At 36.2% G+C, this 26,706-nt stretch overlaps 1 protein-coding gene across 48 annotated transcripts in view; it reads left to right on the top strand.

Moving 5' to 3' along the window:
- The window catches only part of INPP4B (inositol polyphosphate-4-phosphatase type II B), an 802,877-nt gene that overhangs the window by 755,601 nt on the left and 20,570 nt on the right, over positions 1-26,706 (top strand). For all 48 annotated transcript variants that reach the window (XM_081543596.1, XM_081543565.1, XM_081543580.1 and 45 more), the window contains one exon: positions 2,421-2,575. In XM_081543596.1, coding sequence (XP_081399722.1) covers positions 2,421-2,575 — 155 coding nt within the window. The remainder of the gene's footprint in view (positions 1-2,420; positions 2,576-26,706) is intronic.

The raw sequence follows: 26,706 nt of genomic DNA, 5'->3' as shown, positions 1-26,706 counted from the left end.
TTCATGCCCTTTTGGAGCCCCAGGGAAGAACATCAAAGGTAACAGTATGAAAGATGGCTTTTGAGCAGCTCATTTACACTGGTCCCATTTAGCATCATCCTGCATTACATGAAGGTTGTTTTTAATAGTTCTTTCTCCCATGTCTGCTCTTTAAATCTTCAAAGACTGCTATGGTTGCTAATTCTCACAAAAATTCCACAAAGACAGGTCATAAGTTATTTTTGCAACATTGCTGATGACATGATAGCACAAAAGGAGTTTGATCATTTCCCAAGGCTATCTGACAACTTAGGAACACGTACATGTCACTATATACAAATTGTGCAGTCATGTAAATTGGTAAATTAAGGATGCACAGAACCACAAATGTATGTTTTTTCTAGTACATGTAGTTTTCTTATTTGAATATATAAAGAAATTTCCCATAAATCCTACATGTTTCTGAAAATGTTTTTGAAATGTATATACCAGTCAAATATGGCTTACTCACAGCTTCCCACTGAATGAATGAATGGATGTTTGCCTGCCTTGATAAATGTACAACACTCACAGTGTGCAAATTTAACATTCTGTAGGAATATTGGCTTAACTATTAATAGCTTATCTGTAGAGTGATACATGAGTTTCAGTATCCTCTTTGTAAACCAGAGACCTTGGTATTACTCTTCAAGAAATATAGAAATTCCCTTCAACATCTTCCATAAAATTTTAATTTTTGTCTCTATTTCTTCTTTAAAGCAATGAAATACTGCTTTTTTTTTTTTACTGTTTTACGTTCTAATTAAAAATATAAAGCTATTTGATTTTATCTTAATGAATTTTTAAAAATGAAAATGAGAACTTAAAAATACCAAACACTAAATTAAGCTAATGTTAAATTAAGCTCATTTAGCTCTAAAGAGTTGTGAAATACAGAAATGAAGACCCAACCAGTCTGCTCTGAAGGAATTGCCCAAGCTTCCTCTTTGTTTTAAATTTGACACATGAAATATCCTTAATAGGACAGCTGCATATAATTGTGACAGTACATTTTAAAGAATAGTCACTCTTTTTAAAGATCATCTCTCATAAGTGACCATTGAGGTCTATATACTGTTATTATAAATTTAGTAAAGCCTTTGTTATTTTATATGAAAAATTTTGAAATACTGTTTATTTAAAAGCATTAGAGTTTTCTAGATGAAAAAAGATTATATGTTGAAATCAGGCTCTCACATTTCTCTAGTCACATTAAAGATGGTGAGAAAGTATTTACCTAAGGTCTATTAAGGAGTTGTAAATCCTAAGCTAAGTATTAGAGTCATATTTAAATCATGGTAAAAACCCTTGATGAACTGTGTTAATATACCCTCTCTTCAAAGCAGGCAAATGTTAAGGCTTCCTTGATGGCAGATAATAAAGCAGACCTGTATTTCATCACATTAAATGTATCTTAAGTGCATGTTGATTAACATTGTTGATACTATGTTGATGATTGGTGTCTCATATCAGAGGATTACCAGGGCTAGGGAAAAAAAAAAAAAAGAATGGAGTGATTCACCTGTTACCTAGAAGGCAATGAGCCCGTAAATTATTGCTACTCAGAGATTCTTCTCCTGGATTACATCAGAATAACAAGAAAAAAAAGAATTACAGAGAGAAGCAGAATAGGACAGAAGTTAAAGACTTGGTCCTTGTTAGAAAGAGTTATATTAGCACCCTGGCTTTGCTCTGTTGTGCATAAGCCATCTTACCTATCTAAAGTTCAGTTTTCTCATCTGTAAAATAAGATGAATATGCTTTCCTCCAGGGTTCATGCGCAGTTAAATTGGAAGAGCAGATCTATGTGAAATTTATTAGCATTGTACCAGGTGCACAGTAGACATGCAATTAACAGTGGCCGTTTTTGGTGTCCTACTTCTTGTTAGTTGCATTGATGAGTGGTTTCCTTATCTGCTGCACTTGGCACCATGTGGATGTTTAAAGTCTCATAATATCCCACAGAGATTAGCAAAGGTTATTTCAAACATATGTGAGAAGGTATTAGCTCTTTAAGATTCAAATCAAGTGGCTTATCCAGGAAATACAGATTTTTTTCCCCCTTCACTAATAAGAAGTTACTTCTGAGCTGTGATTATTATCATTAGCCCCTGCAGCTTAGATACCCTCTCAGAGCATCGCTGCCTCTGAGGAATATTTACTGTCTCACATGCCTTCAACAGCCCCACACCTCATGTACAAAGAGCTAAATAAATTAAATCTATTCCATCAGCTTTTGAAATGAAAAGGTATTATTTTTCCATTCCACAGGGCATATTGAAACAGTTGACGTTCATAAAATAGCATAAATTTGGTAAGTTTAGACTAGGAGTGTTTAGAGGACTCTGACGCTTGAGAGTAATCTACAAATAAACAGGAAACCATTTCTACGTCTGTTACAGATTTGTCGCAAACTAAATGGCATTCGTTTCACCTGTTGTAAAAGTGCCAAAGACAGGACGTCGATGTCTGTGACACTTGAACAGTGCTCAATCCTGAGAGATGAGCATCAGTTACACAAGGACTTCTTTATCCGAGCACTGGATTGTATGAGAAGGTAGCCCACATGTTTTCAACTTCTTTCTTTTTAAAAAATTTTTATTGAAGTATAGTTGGTTTACAATATTGTGTTAATTTCTGCTGTAGAGCAAAATTATTTAGTTATACATATGTATATATTTTCATTTTCATATTCTTTTCCATTATGGTTTATCACAGGATATTGAATATAGTTCCCAGTGCTGTACAGTAAGACCTTATTTTTTCTTTTATGGTTATTTTAAGGTGTTTTTTTTTTTCCTAATACATATTTTACTGGAGGACCAAACATTTAGTAACTTCACTGCATTTCCTTGACTTCGAGCTCATGACATGAAAGATAAAATAATTTTAAGTATTCTGTCTATTCATTTTAGACAATAAAAAAATGTGGCCAGATTTTGATCATGTGAATGGAGGATGTATTTCATTAACACATGTAAACCCAAGTTGAAGGACTCAGGTTCTTTCATATATAACACTTGAAGAGTACAATTCTTTTACACAATTCCTGTACACAATTTCCTTGTGTACACAAGCCCTTATGTGTACACATAAAATAAAACTAAGTCTTTATCCAAACAAACCAACTATCCAAAAAATGGCAACAAATGGATCATCCTACCATGGCTTGTAGGGTCTTCCCATCTTTAACCTCTTTCCCAAAATTATTTTCACATCACTCATCATAAAGATGGGATAATGGATCCTTTAAAATGGAGAATTAATATGATCATTCTGCCAACATTTAAAATGTTCTGCCTGAAGTCATGTTTCCTAATTCATTTCTACAGTAATTAAATCTAAAATATAAGCCATAATGGGAAGGAAGAAGTGCCTCTTTCCCAGGGTCTATCAGCAAGGACATACATTAATTAGAAACTTTAGGGAACTTATCTCTTTCCTATAAAGACTGACTCAAAAGCACAACAGGAAACATGGGGCAGCCTCCCAAATTGCAAAAAGGAATGTCATCTGATGCACTGAAAAGGCTGCTTCTTATCCGGCATGTCATTAGCTTCACTTTTCTTTTAACTGCTATAGTCTTTCCATGGTGAGGTGATGCTTGCCTGTGCTCTTTCTGTGCTGTATGTTTTCCTCGCTAATGAGAGGTTTCTGAAGCCCTCTCTTTTACCCCATTTCATGTCTTTGGGCATTTTCTTTGTTCAGTGGAATTCTACCACAATTTTTGGATAAGTGTATGAGGATGTCTTTGAGGCCTGACATGAGCATCTCAGCCATACAAACATGTTTGGTTGTTAGAAAAGACTTTTTTCAAAAATTATCTCTCAGCACTCACAGGGAAGATTCATGATCTGAGTATGAAATCATCTTTTGTGCATTTAAGAAGTACAAATATCACTATGGATAGAACAAAGATGCCAGGTGTAGAAGGCAGGGCACATGCTATTCCAGGCCAGAGACCTCAGAGGACTGGAATGAGTCAACCAGCATAAAGTAATTTGGAAGTTGAATTTGTTACTTGTTTATTTAAGATAGAGGTAAGAGAGGACCCTTAAATTAGAAAGTTATTTTCTCCAACTGGTAAATAAAGGATGTATCTGTCATATACATGTTGAAATATAAAACTAAATATTTTGGTAAAGCATAAAGGCTGGAGGAACTAACATTATATGTCAGTATGTTTGCCAATGACATAACATTTATGGGGGTTCAGTTTTGGATTGTGACCTAAAGTAAGGCACTAGAAATTTAATCCAAAAATACTGAACATCATGACTTCCATATCCCCACTACTTTGGTGATATATATATATATGTAAGTTTCCAATCCAACAAATTTATCCTTTGGTTTTTTGTACATGTGAGTACTGTGTGAGAGTGTGAGGACTTGTCTGTGTTTGTGTGTGTGTTTAAGGGAAATAAGATATATTATTGTCTTAAATAACTTCCATACTTTCCCTCTTTGGTTACCGTCTTATAAGCCCATAGCTTTATAAGCTCTGGCCACAGGGCAGAGTAGATGGGAGGAAGGGACTTTGGGAGCCAGCTGTCCTGAGTTTGAACCAAAGTCATGTTCCACTTACCAGCCAAGAGGAAGTTAATCTCATCCTGCCTTACTACCTGAGGCAAGTTGGTACCTCAGTCTCCTCCTTATGTAAAACAAATATGCTAATAATAATAGCCCTTCTTAGGAAGGTCTCCAGAGGAGGCAGTAGCACCCCACTCCAGTACTGCTGCCTGGAAAATCCCATGGACGGAGGAGTCTGGTAGGCTGCAGTCCATGGGGTCGCGAACAGTCGGACACGACTGAACGACTTCACTTTCACTTTTCACTTTCATGCATTGGAGAAGGAAATGGCAACCCACTCCAGTGTTCTTGCCTGGAGAATCCCAGGGACGGCGGAGCCTGGTGGGCTGCCATCTATGGGGTCGCACAGAGTCGGACACGACTAAAGCGACTTAGCAGCAGCAGCAGGAAGGTCTCAAGGATTAAATGAATTGATATGTGTTACATGATTAGAACAATGCTTGAGAACAATCACTGTATGGTATTTGTTAGAAAAATAAATATCAAGGGTCTTGATCTTCCTGAGACAATCAAGTCTAGGCAATTACGAGCCTTGTATATTTTTGTAAATATATTATGACATACAGTTTGACTCCAATACCATATATTAACATTAAAATCTTGTAAATAAGGTTTCACTTGCAATGTTTTATCTATTTAAGAAAATAAGCTATTTAAATACCACCTTGAAAATGTATATGTGTTTATAAATGCTAAGCTAATTATGAGTGGATTGCATTAATTAAAGTTAGTCTAGGTAGGTTTCTTATAAATATTTTATGTTAATGTATATTGTTGTATGCCCTTACAAATAATCATAGAATTTGAGATTAAGGCATCACCTTAGAAATTTAGTCAAATCTACTTCACCGTAAGAATAAAGAAACAGAACTCTGTAGAGTGTTTTGGCAAAGACTACTCAGAAAGTACTAGAGCTGTCACTAGAACACAGATGCCTTAGTTGTATTTTTTTTCCTGTGCTGTATAGTAAGACCTTGTTTGCCTTAGTTATATTTAATGTTATTTTCTTTATACCAAGTAAAACAAAATGCTGTCACTTAAAATTATTTGATTATGTATTTGACTACTTCACATGTGTTACTCAAAATATTACTTAAATCATATGTCATAAAAACTACATGCTTTTAGAAATTTGGCACTGTGTACCAGACCAGAGTAGTCTGACCAAATTCTGAGATTTGAAGAGAAAACTCTAGTTCTAGAATACAAACTTTTTGCTTTCAAGCTTATCTATCATGTTCACTATTGTATTAATATCTGGGCATTGAGCACAGTGTCTGGTCCTGTGTGTGTGTGTGTGTGCTCAGTCGTGTCTGACACTTTGCAACCCATGGACTGTAGTCTGCCAGGCTCCACTGTCCATGTAATTCTCCAGACAAGAATACTGGAGTGAGTTGCTATTTCCTTCTCCAGGGGATCTTCCCAACCCAGGAATTGAATTGACATCTCTTGAGTCTCCTGTATTGGCAGGTGGATTCTTTACCACTGGTGTCAACTGAGAAGTCTGGTCCAGATTGAAATAAATATTAACAGTGGCTGAATAAATGAAGAGCAATATAAATATTAATATGAATGCATTCTGTTGCCTTCCATTTTTCAGAACTGTGTAGGCAACTTTTCCATCTCTTTTAAGATTATGTTTTCAATTACATTTTGAAACTGTAGTTTAGTTTTTTTATGTCTAAGCCTTATTTCCTGGGGTTGCATTTGGCTCTCTGTAATTTAGTGTCAGTCATTGATTAGACAGAAGTTGTGTTCAAACAGTTCTGTTCAGTTAGAGGCTTTGTTGATGTATCTGTGTGTTAATTTGGAAACATCTGCCAGTTCAAGAATTTTTGTCTCCATCCTACCTTTTTTTCCCACCAGGCCCTTTTAGGTCCTACTAGTCAACCCGAGATGTGTGGAAATTGATCCAAGCCCTCTGTGGCTCTCTTGATGTCCGGGCTTTCCTTTCCCATCGCGTTCATGACTAGTCCGCTTGCTCTGGGGAGTGGCCCAAATGGAAGTGCAGCCTCAGGCCAGCCGTGAGGATGGCTGGAAGCATTTGTTTGCATGGCAACCCACTCCAGTATTCTTGCCCGGAGAATCCCATGGACAGAGGAGCCTGGCAGGCTACATAGGGTCACAAAGAGTCGGACATGACTGAAGCGACCTTAGCACAAGCACAAGGTTGCTAATGCTTCTGACAGTGCTGGGGTGTGTGATTTTCCACTCCTCTTCAAATGCATTCAGAGCTTGGGGCAGCAAAGTTGTTGGTTTCCATGGCGACCCCACTCTGGGAGTGGGAACAGCCCCAGATAGGAAGACCATAGACTGGCTCTCCTCTTCCCTACCAGTCAGCAATTTTCCAAGTAGAAACTCTTTTCCACTCATTGCTTGACTTGGGTCCTTAAATGATTGATTTGGACAATATTTTTCAGTATCATAGTTTTGGGAGGAGGATGAAGGTTTGCAGAGCTCTTCACTCTGCCGCCTGAACGGAAGTCCTACCCTTCAGACGGTGACTTTTAGATGCACATTGGAACTGCTTCAGAGGCATTTAAAAACTACATATATTTGGACTGTGCACAGTTTATCATTGAGACAGAGACAGAATTTTTAAGAACTTTATAAATATTATAGGACACAATCCTGGATTTTAAAAAAACTAGCATTTTAATGGAGTTTGATTATATTTTAAAGGTATTAAATTATTTACTTTATTTAATATCAGTTGTGGTTTATTTTATGCTTGAATTATTCTAACCACCTTTCAGGCTATTTCTGGATATTTTTAAAAGTTCACCAGGGTTATAACACCATTGCTGTTTTGCTAATTTTATTTTTTTCCCCTATCTATATTAAACTTTACTTTTTTATAGTGCTTATTGCTATAAGTTTCAAGTTACTTATGGATGAGAGAAGTGTTATCGATAAATAAAGTCTGGCTCTTTTGTAAACCCATGGACAGTAGCCTGCCAGGCTCCTCTGTCCATGGGATTTCCCAGGCAAAAATACTGGAGTGGGTTGCTGTTTCCTTCTCCATGAGATCTTCCCAGCCCAGGAATTGAACCTGCGTCTCCTGATTAGCAGGCTGATTCTTTACCTCTGAGCCACCTGGGAAGCCCTGAATTGTGTCCTACAAGACTACAAAACAGGGGAGGCTTTTAAAGGCAAAAACCCACGAGGTTACAATTAGTTCCATGAGTTGTTTATCAAGAATTATAATTGAAACTGGCAAGACAAAGAGACTGAGGTTTGTGTCAGGAAGATCCCCTGGAGAAGGAAATGGCAACCCACTTCAGTCTTGTTATCTGAAAATTCCCATGGACAGAGGAGCCAGACAGGCTACAGTCCATGGGGTTGCAAAGAGTCGAACATGACTGAACACTACTGTGTGTGGCAAGAGTAAGGATGCTTAAGAGGGGATTGGTTGGTGTCTCAAATGGTTGCACAGTTACAAGGAGAGACCCTGAGACCATAAGTTTGCAGCTGGCAGGTATTGTTCTGAGTATGACTGGTGGTGTTCTTGGGTCTGGTATAGCTCAAAGAAAGTTCATGTTCCCAGTGGTGCAGAGACTTGTCCAACACTAGATTCTCAATGGCCACGTGACTCAGTTTTTGTTTGCCTGTACCATGATTACTCCATGATAATTTCAACTTGTCATTGTAGCCTTTGTTCTGTTTTCAAAAACTTCAGGCTCTCTCTTTTCCCACATACACCTTATTACTTAACAGCTTCATGCTTCCAACATGTGCCACTATTTACAGTCTGTTTGACTGAAGTGGCACAAAATCCTCTTCCTATTAGGAAGCTGATGAGGAGTTGGGGTAGATATGATTCTGTAAAGAACTCTTAGCAGTTGCCTATATGGTAAAACCAAAGCAGAGATTCTCAGAGTCCCACCACAGACTACGATCTGGAATTGAACTGGGGTTGAAAGCTACTTGACTAAAGTCTGCCTCATGTAAACCAACTACCCTTCAGTAACTGACTTTAATGGCTTTACGATATGACTATAAACCTGGTGTATCTATCCTTTCTTTGAAGTGTATGTGTATTGCCAAATTCTTCCTTGATATCTATAGCAGAAATTTATAAAATGATGGCTAAATAATCAGCAGCATTTTTATTTTTAAATAGAAAGGAAGAATGAATGTGATATCTGCATTCAGTTGTTTCCTGCTGAAGTCACCATTGAGTGCTGAGAGCTTCCTTGTTCCAGTGCTTTTGCAAAAAGCATCTTTAGTAGGAACTTTCAAACTTATATTTGATTAAAAAACAGTTAGGATTGCATTTAAAAATACAAAATTTGACTAGATTATTAAATGTCACATTTTATCCAAAAGTAGTTGTGTTGGGAAATTTAATTGTCACTTAAAAGTAAATTAAAATTAAAATGCCAGTTCTCTGTTATTTTCCTTTAAGAGGAACTCTAGGATTATGTGTGTATGCAGAGTAACAGTGTGACACCGTATTGTTTAGCTGTCAGTCTGTAACTTTCATCTTCCTTATGCTGTATTACTCTGCAATCTGTCATTCTATAGTGACTCTAAAGATAGTTGAGATGCCTTTAGTAAGATTAATCAGGGTATATTTCAGCATCCAACCTATTTATCCCTCTTAAGATATAGGGCTTTAATCATTCTATTTTAGTAAATATTTAATTCACGAGAAAGAGCTGAAAAGGCCCATCAGCCCTATTGAGTTTTATCATCCTGTTGAATGTCATATTCTGAACACGAAATTTATATGTCAGGGAGCGTAACTTATGAAATGTTCTGCTTTATAAACAAATGACCTCAATCTACTGATGTCAGTACAGGTTTTATTTCTCATAACTTACTCTCTTGTGGGGTTCACTTTCAAGTCATGGAGATCATTTGTGTTTAGATAGAAACATGTCTTCCTTCCTTAGTCTTCTTTCCACTTTGGCTTTTTTTTTTTTTTAGCTTTTGTTTGATTGTACTAGTTGGAGAAGAGCTTCTATTATTTCATATTCTCCCCTAATTCAGATACTGAAGTGAATAAGAAGCATTGCAGACATGCGTAATTGAAGGTTTCGGTTATCTCTTGACTATTGGAAAGGGACATGTTTGTGTAGAACAGCACAAGTGGGAACAGTTTCTTTATTATCACTTAAGAGTTATCTCTTCCCTTGAGAGTTTCAGTGGTGTGTCTGCTGCATTATTTCAGCCTGTATCTGTGACAAATAACAGTAAGAAGCTCAGATGAAGTCACCATCTTCTTAGACTTGCTAATAATAATGTGAAAACTTACAGCACTTAGGATGTTGTTGCTTCTGCTGCTGGTAAGGTAAAAGATGCTGCAGAGAGTACACTTCTATAAAAATCATGTTGGAGCGAATATCTCTTAATAAGATATCCACAGATGACCCACCAATAAAGAACTGCTCTTATTGGAGAAATCAAAGAATGAGCTACCAAAAAACTTTCAATTTCCTAAACCAAATGTATGTGCTAATTTTAGGCTATCTTCTTCGTATATTTATATGTGTCAGGTTGCTTTGCTACTTAAAGTAGTCATTTTCTGATTTCTTTCTTTTCCCTAATGTGTTTTGTATTGATATTTCATTTTGTTTTCAAGTACTAGTAACTTGAGGCTCTGTGAGTATGGAATTTAACATTCAGAGCCATTACCAGTTTTAGACACAACTTTCCAATTAAGTCATTTCTCGCAGTTCCTCAAATTATTAACTAAGGACCTAGATAAAGAAGTGTATGGAATGTGTTTTTTATTTAATTTAATGAAATGAAATTTAAATAAGTTTAACTTCTACCACGAACATGGATTTTTAAAATCAAGAAGGCCTGTGATTAAATCCTTATTCTGGACATTATTTTCTGTGCAGCTTTTAAGTTAATTAATCTCCAGGCCTCAGTTTCCTTATCTGTAAATCAGGGATAACTTCTCTCTCTCTCTCCTGGAGGCATCGTGTTAAATGAGATCAACTATTTGAATTCTCTATGCCTGGCGGATATTAGGTGCTCTGCTTAGTAAGTGTTCATGCTCTCCGCATTTTTTTAAGCTACCCTGAGTAACCTTTCTTGTCCCACATTTCTCTAAAAGTGCCTCCTCTGAGGTTCCTGAAATTGAGGAATTCCCCAGGTGTCCAAGATCTTAGAAGAAAACTCCCAGGATTAATACTTGTTCTAAAAGGCTTAAACTCCCTCAATGACTTTGACTGACAGAGTTCAGCTAATAACATCAGGACAATCTAGGAGCATCTGAGTGCACATAGGAGTTTAGTGTTCATTGGTGATCCCCACACAGCAGTGCTTCAGCATCACCAGTGAAACTTTGGAACGTCCAACTCCCAAATGCCCACAGACTTGACTGAGTATCCAGTAACTACTGAGCCAGGACCCCACCTCAGGAGATGACCTGGGCAAATATTATCATTAGCAGAAATATGTCTCCATCATAGTCACAGCCAAAGGTAAACATTTATTGAGTACTATGGCAGAGTACCGGGCTAAACAAAGGGAGACAGAAACTTATAATAACAACAACTAAGATTCAGTGAGTTCTTGCTGCACACTAAGAATTACATGAAACATTTTCTGTGAGGGACCTTTATTAGTCACCACAATGAGAATATGAGATAGATGAGGTCACGTACTTAAAAATATTATTATTAGAGTGGATCAAAGGGGAAAAGGAATCATTGTGGGTTGGAATGGTCCAGAGGAAGGTAGATTTGTATTGTGTCTTGAGGATTAGTACAATTTAGGTAAGTAGCAAAGAAAAGTTAAGAGTTCTTGACTAGGAATATCTAAGTGGTCCAGGCTAAGAGTATTATTTATTAATTCCTCACATTTGTTAGAGGTTTTTGTTTACAAAACTGTTCTCATGGTGTGTGTGACATTTAGCAACTCATTCTCCTCAGCTGATATCATGTTTTTTGAGATCTGTGTTCACATATAAGGTTTGCTCTTTCCTTTTCATAGCTGTATAGTATTCCTTTGTGTGCATAGACCACAATTCATCTATTCCTCTATTGAATTTTAGGTTGTTTCTGATATTTTGGTACTATAAGCAATAGTGCAAGAGACATATTCACATGTATAATTATGAGTACGAGCATAAGGATACGTAAACGTGTAAGTGGAATGGGTGGTATTCATATTTTCAGTATTACTAGATGCTACCCTATTGCCCTACACTAATTTATATTCTATTAGGCGCGCACATGCTTCCATTTTTTTACACAACCCCATATTTGTTTTGTTTCTGATTTTTTTAATTTACCAATCCAATGGGTAAAAAATGATATCTTGACTTAATTAGTATTTTCCCAATAATATATTATATTGAACATCTTTCTAAATATTTCCTGGCCATCCTGATTTTCACTCTTGACAGCTGATCTTTATTGTTTCATATAGTGGGGGTTTGCATATAACCTGGATTTCCAAAAAGGTCCCAGCATTTACAAAGCACTGGTTTATTGCATTTAAATCAAGTTCTAGAAAAGAGGGTTTCAGAAGTGGTACTTTTTTTTAAAGAACATTTTTATTTGTTTTGTTTATTTTCTTTAAAAATGAAAGCACAGTGAAATAGAACAGAAAAATCTCTTGGGTTTGGAAAGTGAAATGCACAGTGTTTTGACAGGAGCCTGTGAGGTGATCTGAGACTTTTTAGAGCTCCCTTTTAGAAAAAGGAAGGAAACTTCCAGCTGAGACACAGCAAACACCTATTGGCGATTAGGGAGATGATTGATGCTTTTGCTCTTGGAAAATGAGGTGTAGCAGAAACTAGTCCTAGAAATGGCTTGTTCTCATTAGAGAAGCTAGAGATACAGGCAGCCCAGGCCTGAATGATGTGTGGACCATGGCTGTGCTGAAACCCAGCAAGTTCATCTATGCTCCCAGGAAGTTGAAACACAAGACTCAAGGAAGCTAGTGGTGTGGCCTCTTATTGTTGAACTTGAATGCTGTGTTCAAAGAGAAAATCAGAAATATGTATGGACATGGAACACATATCATAGTTCTATCTCACATCCTATTTGCTTTAAAGTTTACAAGTTTATTGCTGCTGTTGTCCAGTCGCTAAGCCGTGTCCAACTCTGTGACCCCATGAACTGCAGCACGCCAGGCTTCCCTGTCCACTATCTCCCGGAGTTTGCTCAACATCATGTCCATTGAATTGGTGATGCCTTCCAACCATCTCATCCTTTGTCATCTCTTTCTCCTCCTGCCCTCAGTCTTTCATCTCTCAAGCATCAGGGTCTTCTAATGAGTCCTTTCCCAGTTTGTTATGGCATTCCATTCCCATACAATAATGCTACCCAAATCTCAGTTATTCATTTAGCTACCTAATGATTTTTCTACAGCTGTCACCTGAATAGACATTTATTTTAGTCGTGACCAGGGCAAGGATGTCCATGAATTCATGCACTTGCTGTGTTTGTTATGTTTGCCCTAAAGCACATGAGAATAAATTTGAAACTATTAAAATCAATGTATTGTCAGTGTACTGCATAAAAATTCCTGACTTTGTCGAAGTGCTTACTATACTCAGGAAAACACTTTCATTAAAAGAGTTTCAACTCTCCTTCTAACCTGAATTTTGATTGTCGAGCCCCAGTTACTAGCCCAGGGTAACAAACTGAATGTCTTCCCAGGCTATCTAATGAAAACTGGACCGGGATGCAATAGAGTTTATGAAAAAGCAGTCAAAATATTGCAAACTTTTCTCCTGATCAGAAGATCACAGATGACCAAGTTCAAATGCCCTGTGTAATACATTTGTATCTGAGGATAATGATCTCAAGTCCTGTGGGCAAAAATATAGTATGCACAATTACACCACATTCTCTTCCATTCATTGAGCCCATCAGAATTTATGGGATTGTGAATGACATCTTTATAGGGATCAAGGGTGTAATTTATAAAACATATCGTTTACAAAATTGGTAGCTGATTAGTAGTAACAAGTCACATGTGATACTTTTCAAGTATCACAGAATTGTTTTGGAAATTTCACTGCCCTGAATCGTCTAAAATCTAATCATCAAGCCAGCATAGTAGAGAGCAGGATGTCATGTTAAGTAAAACCATTCTGTGTTTCACTTTTAGTACAATATTTAATAACTTACATGAGGTATTCAAGACTATATCATAAAATAAGCTTTGTGTTAGATGATTTTTATGCCACTGTAGGTTAATATAGGTGTTCTGAGTATGCTGAAAGTAGTCTAGGCTAAGCTATAACGATCTGTAGGTTAGATGCATTAAATGCAGTTTTGACATGATATTTTCAACTTAAAATGAGTAATGTAAGTGTTCTGGGCGCTTCAAATGTATAGCATTCTTTTATAAGCTTTCTTTTTTTTAATATAGTGGCTTCATTTCTGATTCAGTTTTACGACATAACCCTTGCCCTGTATAGTTCTTTCTCACAATCCATTCTTGATAACTTACTACATTTTATGTATCCATTTAGATTGCCTTAAATTCTTCTTAAAGCAAGATGGGATGTAAATACTTAAGAATAAAATCACATAAAGCATTCCTTATCTACTAGGCTCAAGACTGTCCCTAGATCTGCTCTTAGCAGTCATCAAATCAAGTTGAATAATATCAATCTAGAGGGTTTTTTTAACAGCAAAAAAAAAAAACAAACTAGTCTGTTACACAGAAGTATCTGAATTTATGTCTTTTCAAAGTGATACCTCTCCTCTCAACTATTTTAGAAAATAATGTTTTTGTATGCTTCAGAGTTTGCAAATCACCTTAACTGCTCTGTTGCTCTAGAAAACAGAAATACAATAGATTCATTGGTTGTTCAGTTTCTGTTCCCCAGTTTAATTTTATAACAAACTCAGAGGTGGAATTTTTATAACATTTTTATTTGATTTTGTGATAAAGATTTTTTTCTCTTAGAAAGACTAGAACAAAAGTAAGAAAAAGGCATCTTAGCACTGTCAAGAGATATTATTTTTGCTAGAAAAAGATGGGGGAAATGCCTTCCCTTTACAAGAATGAATTGATTTTGTAGCGCTGCTCTTGAAATAGATACATTTATTGAAAATTCCTTCCTACTGCTCTCCAGTCCTTATTTTTTTAAAAATAAAACCACTTTTCCTATAAAAAAGAAAAACTCCCATGAATATATGTAGGGTGTGTGTGTGTGTGTGTGTGTGTGTGTGTGTTAATCACTCAGTCGTGTCTGACTCTTTACAATCCCATGGACTGTAGCCCACCAGGCTTCTCTGTCTGTGAAATTCTGGAGGCAGGCAAGAATACTGGAGTGGGTTGCTAGTTCTTTCTCCAGGGGATTTTCCTGACCCAGAAATTGAACCAAGGTTCGATCTTTGCAGGCAGATTCTTTACCATCTGAGACACCAGGGAAGCATATATACAGGGTCCATGTGATCAGATATTACATGGTCATAAAGTAAAAGGGCAACTTAGGCAGCTATATAGACTTGCCGTGGGTTCAGCCTGATCACCTGAGAAATGTGTGGAAAGCCCAGACTACAGCAAGCATTTGTTGAGTTTAATCTTTTTCCTCTGTGGTTGGATTACATAAATATGATTGATTTTACTGTTTATGTTAATAACTTTAAAGTTGCTAATAGATTGTGTGGTTCCTGAGCAGATAATAGATATCCTAGATAATGGGAAATTAATTCTAAATCATGAAACTTTATTTGGAGGTTAAATAAATCTATTTTTAGAAGTAATACTGTTTAATATTCATGTAGTCAGTTATAAATTCAAAATACAGTCTTTGAAGTTCTTTTATAAATTACATTCTTATGTCACTAAGGTTATAGTTTCATATCATAATGGAAGATGAAAACTATTTTGTTTCTATTTATGGCAAGATAAAAGATAAAATTTTTTTTTTGCAATCTGCTTTACATAGTTTTATGATAAATGTGTGTATGTTTATTTTGCTACCTTTGTTCACATTGCTTGAATAAGAAAAGAAGGAAACACTAACAATCTTAGTACAGACACTGGAGTGAAAGGAAAATGAGAAATATACCATACTTTAAAAAGGGATGAGGATCTGAGGATGTTGATTTAGTAGTGCTAATGAAAAATGAATTTATGTGTATATTTTTTTAATTTTAAGTTAAATTTCAAAGTAATTCCCTTTGAATATCCATCTCTCCACCTAAATGTTGAAATAGTATTAGCACATTTTGCCAGTATGTTGCTGAACTCTGCCAATTTCCTCCTGAAGTTCGATTAGTAAAGAAACAAAACTTTGAATTCGTTTTATCACAATCAAGAAAAAAATGAAACAAAAATATCTTGAACAAATCTGGACCTATATGTGTGCAAGATGCAGGGGAAAAATAAGTTTTCTGATTTATGTAGATAAAAAAGAAAGAAAGATGCCAGTTCACTTATATCCTAATCTTTGTGACCCTGTGGACTGTAGCCCACCAGTCTCCTCCGTCCATGGAATTCTCCAGGCAAGAACACTGAAGTGGGTTGCCATTCCCTTCTCCAGGGGATCTTCCCATCTCAGAGATTGAACCCAAGTTTCCTGCATTGCAGGTAGATTCTTCACCATCTGAGCCACTAGGAATGGTTCTGTACTTGTATCTAATGTGATGGTGGGTGAGAACAGACATGCTGGAGTAAAACAGGACATTCCTTCTTGATTCTGAACTGATTCAACTGTGAGAAGATATACTTCTCTGAGCAACAGTGAGAATGTATACTGGAGCAAGGTTAAATCTCTGTGTTTGAGGAAACAGTCTAAATCCACTTCAGAGAACAGACGAAAGTCACTTTTTTTTTTTTTTTTGGTCAAAATGAGTTTGTCATCCTTACAAAACTTATGAGCCAAATAAAATAAAATAACTGAAATGAAAAAGTAAATGGCAATGAACTTTTTTAATATTACTCTTTGACTTACTTTCAAGGCCAAAGATATAGATATTAAGCAATATATACATGTTTATATATACATATATAAATTATTTAATATTTGCTTTGCTTGGGCCTAATTTGATCTTGTTTGTAAATTACATCTTGATTCAGATGACCCGGGCTTCCCTTGTGGCTCAGCTGGTAAAGACTCCACCTGCAATGTGGGAGACCTGGGTTCGATCCTTGGGTTGGGAAGATCCCTTGGAGAAGGGAAAGGCTACCCACTCCAGTATTCTGGCCTGGAGAAGTCCATGGACGGTCCATGGAGTCACAAAGAGTCGGACACGACTGAGTGACTTTCACTTCAGATGACACAGTCACTATGACTTGTGAGAGATATACCCATTCTTACACTAGTGTTGCAATTGCTAAGTTTAATATTAAGTAAAAAAAAAAAATCCATCATATTACATCTCAAAATGAGACAAACTGAGAAACGAAAGATAATCATATCTTGACATATCAACTTCCCCTAAATATTTACATGGGTTGGTGAAGGACTGCAAGCTTTTGGTACAAAATAAAATGTTTTTCAAACCTTGATTATTATTCTCCTAAAAGTCAGTTTTCAAACCACTTCCATTTCTGCACTTGCAACTTTTCATACTAATGGTACTTTAAGGCTCAGCATTTGTAAAGGACCTTAGAGATTACCTAGTGACCCTGCCAACCAAGGCAGGAATTCTTTACACAACATCCCTGACAGATTGTCAGCTAACCTTTACTTGTACATGTCCAATAGTGGGGAGGTTCTTAACTTTGTGTATCAACCCATGCCATAATTGGACAGCTATACGTTTTATAAAATTTGCCTTCATATTTAGCTGAAATCTGTCACCCTAGAATTCCCGGTCATTAATCCACTCATCTGCCTAGATCAACATAGAGTCAGTATTTCCTGTCTTTTGTCAGCCTGCAAGTATTTGAAGATTGTTGCTGTGTTCTGCTTAATTGTTTGAATCCCCTTAAGATGTAAAATTAGATGTTACTGTTTCTGCCCTTCCTCAACTAGATTGCCTCTATCTCTCAATGCAGTCTTTTTTTTATTATTATTATTGGCATTTAATTGTTTTGCAATGTTGTGTTCATTTCTGCTGTACAGTTAAATGAATCAGCTACATGTATACATACATCTCTTCCCTCTTGAGCCTCCCTTCCACCCACACCCCCAACCCACCCCTCTAGGTCTCTGCAGAGCACTGAGCTGAACTTGCTGTGCTACATAGCAGCTTGCCACTGTCTGTCTGCTTTACACACAAGTAGTGTGTATATGTCAATCCTAACGTCCCAATTCATCCCGTCCCCCCTTCCTCCCCCCGACCCCTGCCGTGTCCACATGTCCATTCTCTGCAGTTCTCTACATCTGCATCTCTATCCGTGCCCTGCAAGTAGGCGCATCTGTACCATTTTCCAAGATTCCACATAATGCCCTATGTAAATGATTACAAGCAGACTTCAACACCATGTTCTAGATGTCATATGGAGAACACACAATAAAATAGGACAAAAGTCTGCATTTTCTTCCCTTCATCCCTCCCTTTCTTCCTCCTTTCTTCCTTTCTTTATATAATGCTGACAATCTACCAGGCACTTTTCTAAGCACTTCACGAATATGAACGTCCCAAAACTTTATTTTATAGCCCAAGGATTAAGTCTTAAAATGAGAAAACCTCCCCCAAGGGGCGGAATGACTTGCTTGGTGGCTCACAGCTAAGGAAGCAGTGTGAGGCCTTCCAACTGCAGGTGCGTGCTTCTAAGAGCCTAGGATGTCTCTTCTGATCTGTATTTACCTCTTTGTTCTTGGATCCATAAATTTTACGACCTTTATAAAACAATTTTTTCTCACTGTGTAATAAATTGAAACATGTAGTCCTTCTTCATATATACTGCTCTCTAGCAAGCTTTCTCTTGAGCTCCACTGGGATAATTGATATTTTGCAATGAAATTTAAATAGATATATTTTTATTCTTGTCAGCTTTACCTCTGAGATAAGTATAATGGCCCAAATAAGTATGGTGGCCATATTGTATATTTTCTATGCTTTAAGAAATGGGGCTGAGATTTATAATAGAATATATTTCTAAACAATGATATCTAATTAATAGGTAATTTAAGGACTTTAAAATTTTATATAAATAAGTAAATAAATGAATATTTAAAAGAGATATTCATGGAAGCAATCTTTTGGATACAGTGAAATACCTACATTGAAAAATCACACAAGGTGTAAAACGAAAACTTACTCATGTGTAGTAGCATGTAATGACTTTGAAACCAATTTGTGGTTGACTGTTGGCCTAACCAGACCACAAAGTCTTAAACAAGTTTGCAAGGTGGTGACATATGCAATTTGGATTTGATTCAAGCTCACTTCAGTTCCCTACTGAACAAGCAGGGTAATGAAGTCAAAGAGAACAGGATGTCAGTGAGGAGCTGAAGTTACATGGGACCTGGTTAGTTACTTTTTCTCATAAAAGCCCCAAAGTACCAGGCAGGTAGTAAAGTGGATAATCAGACACCTGAGAGAGCTCAATTTTGTGCCATTGTTGGGCTGGAGCCAAGTCTCCCTCAAGGTCTACTTACTATCACAAAGGGCAACGTTATAGCCTGGTGATGACCTACTTAATTCTGTTTCTTTCTACAACATAGGGCCTATATAGGCCATTCTTGGTTGACCGGAACCCTATTAATTCTTCCTATAAAAGTATTTCATTTTATTCCAGGTTGTTATGCCACTATGGTAGAAGCCATTAACCATAAGAAATGGGTGGTTCTGAGTTCTCTTTTATAGAAGAAAGAAGTTTTTGAGTGCATATTACTTGCTGAACATCATGCTTCACATTAAATATAGATAGATAGATAGATAGATAGATAGATAGATATTGGATTGGCCAAAAAGTTCATTTGTGTTTTTCCATAAGTCAGCCAAAACACCAGAATGAACATTTTGGCCAACCCAATATCTATGAATACGATGTGTCCTTTGTCCTTGAAAAGCTTCGGCGGATTAAGTTTTTATGATATTATATGTAAACTGCTTTGGAAACAAAGATAAGAGAGCAGCTGATTCCCAGAGAGGTGGCAGGGGGGAGCATGGAACATTGTTGGTGCTTCAGAGAGAAGGTGACCCTGGTATTATTATGAAATGGGTAAATTAAGAATGAACATACTCTACCCACAAGAGACATTAATGTTCTGGTTTTCTTTTTAAAAGCTACTGATTATCCTCTAATTTTCAGTATGTTTTGCTAGAGGCCTAAGATTGCCACATATTGACAGTACACATTAAAAGTAGATTACTTTTTCAAGTTAATGATTTCTGAAAAGGTAATGACCTTAAAAAAGGCTGGAAATATGACTTTTATAGGTATCCAGGTCCAGGAGCCCTTACCCCTCTCCAAATACATTGGTTTTCTCCATGATTTTTAACCTGTCTACACCTTCCCCCTTTATAATTGGCATCATTAGCCTGATGAGGCAACCAGGACAGGAAGTACATCTGGGAGAGAAATCTGTGATGCAAACCAAACCTAACATCTCCCGTTAGTTTCAGTTTGAGCTGACCTCCTCTCAGTTGTTGTAAACATCATAACTACTCAACCCAAATTCACCTCCATCCTTTATTCCAAGAATGAAGCAAAGTTTGTTAGGGCCAGACACCTTGCAATAGATAATCATGAATGAATATTTGTGTAAGAACCCTCCCCATTTGTTGTAAAACTAGATTAAATTTTTAAAATTTTTTAAAAAATGTTACTGCTACAACATAGAATTTCACTTTAATTTTTCTGTTCAATTTCTTTAAATCTCAAACCCTTCTTGTTCTTGAGTATCTGATTCATAATTGTTAGGGGACAGTAGTATATGAATTCTTCGGTGCTTTAAACATAATATTGAACTGGAGAGCTAACCTCTTATATTATCGTATGCTGTTGGAATAGAGCAAATTAGACCTAAAATAGCTTCCTCAAAAATGCTCTAAGAAAAAAAAAAATTTAAACTATCTGAAAAATAATAGCGTCATGATAGAATAATGTTGATTTTAAAACTATCGGTTCTACTGAATTGGATGAAACTGGAGCCCATTATATAGAGTGAAGTAAGCCAGAAAGAAAAACACCAATACAGTATACTAATGCATATATATATGGAATTTGAAAGATGGTAACGATAACCCTATATGTGAGACAGAATAAGAGACACAGATGCATAGAACAATTTTATGGACTCTGAAGGAGAAGGTGAGGGTGGGACGTTCTGGGAGAATAGCATTGAAACATGTATATTATCATATGTGAAACAGAACACCATTCCATGTTCGATGCATGAGACAAAGGCTCAGGGCCGGGGCAATGGGATGACCCAGAGGGAAGGGATGGGGAGGGAGGTGGGAGGGGGGTCCAGGAAGGGGAACACAGGTAAACCCATGGCTGATTCATGTCAATGTATGGCAAAAACTATTACAATATTGTAAAGTAATTAGCCCCCAACTAAAATAAATAAATTTATTAAAAAAATAAAAAAATAATAATAAAAAAAAACTATTTGTGAATGGGACACAAGTAGTTAGATTAAATGTCTCCTTTCTGCTGTTGACTTGTATCAAGAATTTAATAGGCATTATGTTAGCAACCTTAAAGTATACATGAGCGTCAGAGAAAAGAGAGAGAATGACTTTGCTATTTGACAAAGACCTATTTTAGTTTATGAATTTGGGATTAATGGTTGTATTTACCATGGCCTCTTCCGTATGAAAACCCCAGAGTCCATTTGTACCTCAGAGTCGTGTGTATCATTAAAAGTGGCAAAAAGGAATGCAATGTTTCAATATTTTTTTAGATGCCTCTTAGAAATCAGTGATTGTCAGTAATGAAAGTGGTTTATTTAACCATCAATCCAACTTTACTGCACTGTGCTATTGAAAATGGATAGATAATAGTTAGCTCCATGGTTCCTGTGACTTTGGAATTACAGATGTCACACAAGTGAGTCCACAAGAAATATTCATTGAAATTATGAGGCTAATAAAGAATCTAAAAGGTTCAAACTAGTCAATAGGATCTTATACACACACACGTATGTACTTGGTGGTACATACCACAAAATGCTTAGTAAGCAATCTTCAGCTAATGATTATAGTTAAAATTAGATGATTGTGAAACATCCATACAAATTCAGTAGAACAGATCATTCTGAATAAGATAACTGATATAAAGACCTTCATCCATTCTTCTTTTATAAATAGTGTGTAATAAAGATTATCACTTATGTATATTGTTATCCCCATTTCCTAATCACTTAATGCTCAACAATGTCATTATATGTCTGTGAATATATTTAAACATGATTTAGGAATCTTTTGTGACTATGCAGCCTCCTATAATCACAGCACTAGTTTTAGTAATAGATTGGAAAAATATTAAAATCAATGTTGCAAATCCTTAATCTAGGCAAGCAGACATTCACAATTAAGTTAGTTCTCAATAAAAGAAAGAAAAAAAAGGACTCTATGGACTATTGGTGGAACGATCTGATTTTTAGATTATTGTGTGTGTGTATGTAGTGAACCATCTCAAATTCTATGTGTTTTCAAACCCAAGAGGCAATCACTCGCTCTATCATTATGAGCCATCTTCCTCTAAGTAGCTCAATAGGGATAACAAAACCCATTTCAGTCTCAATTTTAGTTTAATTTCCAGCTGGAACTTGAAATGAGGCTGTAATGAACTTGAACTTGCAGCAGTGATTATCTCGTATGTGCATATCAAAGTGTTCAGATACAGTAGCAGTGTTTCCATACACTATTCCGAAAGCATTCGGTTCCGCAGATACAGATGAAAAACAGTGTTGTTACGGTTCCCCAAATTACTGCTGAGCACAGGGCAGCCAGTCAGGTTTTGTTGTATTTTAATTTCTACATAACAGGATGACAGAACAGCATTATAGCGTGATCTGAGGATTTTTTAAAATGACTTCTAGAACTGCATCCCCATCAGAAGTTTCTCAATTAATGCATCAAATGTCAGCAGTGTTATCCAAAGAAAATACATGATGCCAAAGGTTGGTCATGTATAATATATCACTAAGTACATTTAGTGATAGGTTGATTAGACTCATAAAATATTTCTTTAAAAAAAAAAGAGCGGATCACCCCAGTGTCCAAATAGTTCCCTAAAACCGTTTAGGCTTTTAGGAAGACGCATTCATTCCTTTGACTGTCATAGACATCATTCAGTATTTTATTAATAAAGTACTAAATTACATTATGTGGACATGGATGAATGACTGTGCTGACTTAGATATTTAATGGGCCAGAATTCAAGTAGGAATAAATTAAGCTTCCAGTGAATGAGGTTGCTGGAGTTTATGTCACCACGTAAAAATCGACACAAGAAAGATCTGAATCAGGGTTCTTACTGCATCATGTTTTCTGTCTGGTAGAGAGCGTGGTAATTAGTAAGTCACTCTCCTCCCACAATGTTCTCCATGTCGGTTATCTTCTCTCCATAGTTTCTTGGAGATTGGAAGATGCAGGTAAATTCTGAGTTAAACATTCAGACATATCTAAAGTAGTGTTTGAGAAGCAGGCACGTGACTACAGGTGCAATTTTAACTTTTCTTCGTGTGAGAATGTGGTGGCCCAACACTGGGACAAAAAATCTGAGTCAGGGTGTCTCATATTTCTTAGTAAGATACCAGTGGCCCCACTATCACCAGTGTCTAGAAACATGCAGATTTCCTTTCTGTTAGCAACACAGAAGGTTGGCATCTAATTAGAAATAAATCTAAAGAATAACAAAATTGTTACGAGGGTATTTTGTAAAATACTAGAAAAGACTTTAAATATGATGGGAATATGATAAAATAGTTTATTCTTGATCAGGAAAGACTCGGTGTTGATTCCAAGGAATCAGAACAACATATTATTTCAGTATAGTGTATTATTTCATACTTTGTTCAAAATTAAGCTACCAAAGGAAATGAAGAGATGAGAGAAGTGGTCTTATCTTGACTTACAATAATAAAATATCCACATTGCTTTCTTGTAGTGATGAGTTCTGAATCTACAAATGTTTATAAGACAGCCCTAGATTTCATCTTTTACTACTAAATGAAAAGAAAATTGAGACATTTATCTTAGTGAAAAATGAAAATAAAATGGCACCTACTCTAAATACATGTGTAGACGAACAAGACATTTTGTCAGAATTATTTAATGATTGAATTGATTTTCTACTTAACATGTGAGCCATCATGACCTTGGAGTGCAGATATTAACTTGAGTAAATGATATAGTTTTCGTTTTAGTCCATGGCTTTAAACTTTATTCTGAACTTTCATTAAGTCACCAATTCCTAATTTGTGTTCCTCTGAACACCAGTTACATTTGTGATGTTAAATAAGTGTTCAAAGGGAAAAAAAAGTTTGTCTATATCTCAGAATATCACAATGTATATGTATTATAGGACATAATGAAAAAGTATAATATTAACAGTAAAGTGAATCAAAGATAAAAGAGCACGCGTATTCAGCCGTGTCCGACTCTTTGAGACCCCATGGACTGTAGCCCGCCAGGCTCCTCTGTCCATGCAATTTTCCAGTCAAGAATACTGGAGTGGATTATCATTTCCTCCTCCAGGGGATCTTCCTGACCGAGGGATTGAACCTGCGTCTCCTGCAGCTTGTGCATTGGCGGGCAGGTTCTTTACCACTGCACCACCTGGGAAGCCCATAATATATGTTAGGTATGCTAAATATAATACATAGGTGTGTGCGTTTGTTTAAGTATGTGAATGTGTTTAACTTTCATATTAGCCTATATGAAAGAGGACAGTATTTTTATCATCTTCATTTTAATGACGACAAAATGAAAGTTTAGCAGAATTAGGTAGCTTGTCCAAGTAACACAGGTAGCAAGAAGCAAAGCCAGATTCAAATCCAGGTTTGTATTACTAGTATGTGAGCACCATGCTATAAAGAAATGTAGAATCATTATAGAATATGTACTGTGCTATCTACTGGGAACTTCTTAGAAAACCTAATAATTTGTAGAAGTAAGAATCGATAGGCTAATAATCTGTACTCTGGTTTTGAACCAGCTGTTTACTTTTTATTAATCTTCCTCTAGTGGGAAGTAGTTTAAGGTAATGAGAGTGACAGCTAATTCCTGTTTTACTAAAACGGAACCCATTAGGATATAATTCTGTAAAACCAAAGGATAAGCCTCCTAATAAATGTTAGTTTCATGTTTCTGTATAAAAATCTTAGATCATACCTAGATTAATTTTGGAATTTTACTTGTGCAAAATCAGGTCTTCATAATCCCCTAACCAATTTCTTGGCAACTGGCTTTCAACGAATTATTTGCATTTATATTGTGGGAGAAATTAAAAGAATGAATGTAAGTATTTTAGCCATGTGGTTCTAGAGCTCAACAACTTGACTATAAGTCATAAAATCAGCTCCTAAATCAATGGCACATGGGTATGATCCATGGACCTCTTGTTAACTGATTTGTGGTTTGAGGTAATTACATACGGCACCTGGATTGTCTTCCATATTTCTTAAGCCTTTGCCTTTTAATGAATATTACAAATTGTCATTTATTAATTTGGCCAGAAAATTCCTGCCTATTGATATATTCACCTTTCTGGAAAGAAATATATTTAATGTTCACCACATAACCACAAAACTCATATTTTAGCCAGGTGCAGCATTGTGCTAAGTCTCGAGTATCAATCATAGCTTATATGGTTGGTTTTACTGCTTGTATTCCTTTAGTTTATGGTTTTCTTGCAGAATTTGTCATATACAATATACACTTCTTGTTGTGGTCCCAACTGCTGCTGTTACTTTTTAATCCCATATTTTCTTCCTAGCCCATTGTCATTTGACTCCCATTCATCAGTCCACTTAGACTGTACAGTTGAACATCACTGATAACTAATCTCTTGTCAAAGACAGTCTTATTTATATTACATATTGTGTCTCAAAATTGAGTCGTGTGCTGACCTCTTTAGAAGAAGAGAGAATTATTACACACATTCCTTTCTGACATAAATTATTTTTAGTATAATGTTACTTACATAAACCCAGACATAAAACCAGGTATGAACTCCCCATGCCTTTAGCACTGATACAACTATAAAGCCAAATACACAAATTACACAAAACAAAACCAACAAAATTTGAGTGAGCACAATTGCTTTCCTGTAACTTGATACTGTTTTACTGAATTTAAATTGCATGTGACAGCAGTTCAGTTTGCATATACTTTGTGTGCTATATGACACACTTCTCCCATCACTTATTTTATGAGTATAAAACCTATGGGTAACAGGTACCATTATTTCAGTTTGCTTCTTCTTAGTCCCAAAGTGTCATGAGTACACTAGGCAATCCTGCATTGTTCTCTCGCTGCTCATGAAGACAGTGTCTAAAAGTTGGGACCAATGTCATCGTAAACAGCAATGCAAGTCTTAGTTACTTGTCTGCCGACTGAAATTCTGCCAATTCTTCCCCTGAACATTTCTCTGACTTTGACAGGTTCTCTCCACCACCTTCTTATTTGCCACACACCTTGATTATGTCAATATTCTTTTTCTTGCTTTTTCTGCTTCCAGTCTCTCTGCTTCAATCTACCCTGTATAATATTTTCAAACTAATTTTTCTAAAATCCAAATACAGTGTTTTGAACCACACAGGCCTATAGTGTCATTTTATCTTCTCCTCATCTCTGTCAGATCATGCCTTCTCTGTTTCTCTCTCATCTTTTCACCATGTTTTGACATAAATATAGGCCACTACACACTCATTCAGCAAACATGTAACAAGCCTACAAAAACCACAAATCTTTTCCTCTATCTTTTTTTTCTTTTTATTTCTTTTTTAATACCTAGATGTTGTCTCTCCTTTCGCCTAACTTCTGGGCCAGTCAATGTAGACTGGGGCTATGCCAGGCACATTGGGATGTGTGGTCACCCTAAGCCTAAGCCCATAGTGATAACTCTTTCAATTCAAAACCTTTATTTCATTTTATATTGAAATATAGTAGATTAACAATGTTGTATTAGTTTCAGGTGTACAACAAAGTGATTCAGTTATACATACACATGTGTCTATCCTTTTTCAAATTCTACATACCATAAAATAAAAATTAAGAAAATAAAAATCCTTTAAGAACACAGGCATTTATGCTA

The sequence above is a fragment of the Giraffa tippelskirchi genome, chromosome 11 (genome assembly GCF_054371585.1).
Source record: "Giraffa tippelskirchi isolate mGirTip1 chromosome 11, T2T-mGirTip1v1.2.pri, whole genome shotgun sequence".
NCBI lineage: Eukaryota > Metazoa > Chordata > Mammalia > Artiodactyla > Giraffidae > Giraffa > Giraffa tippelskirchi.
The sequence above is the reverse complement of the archived record's forward strand: the minus strand, read 5'-3'. Positions and strand labels throughout refer to the sequence as shown.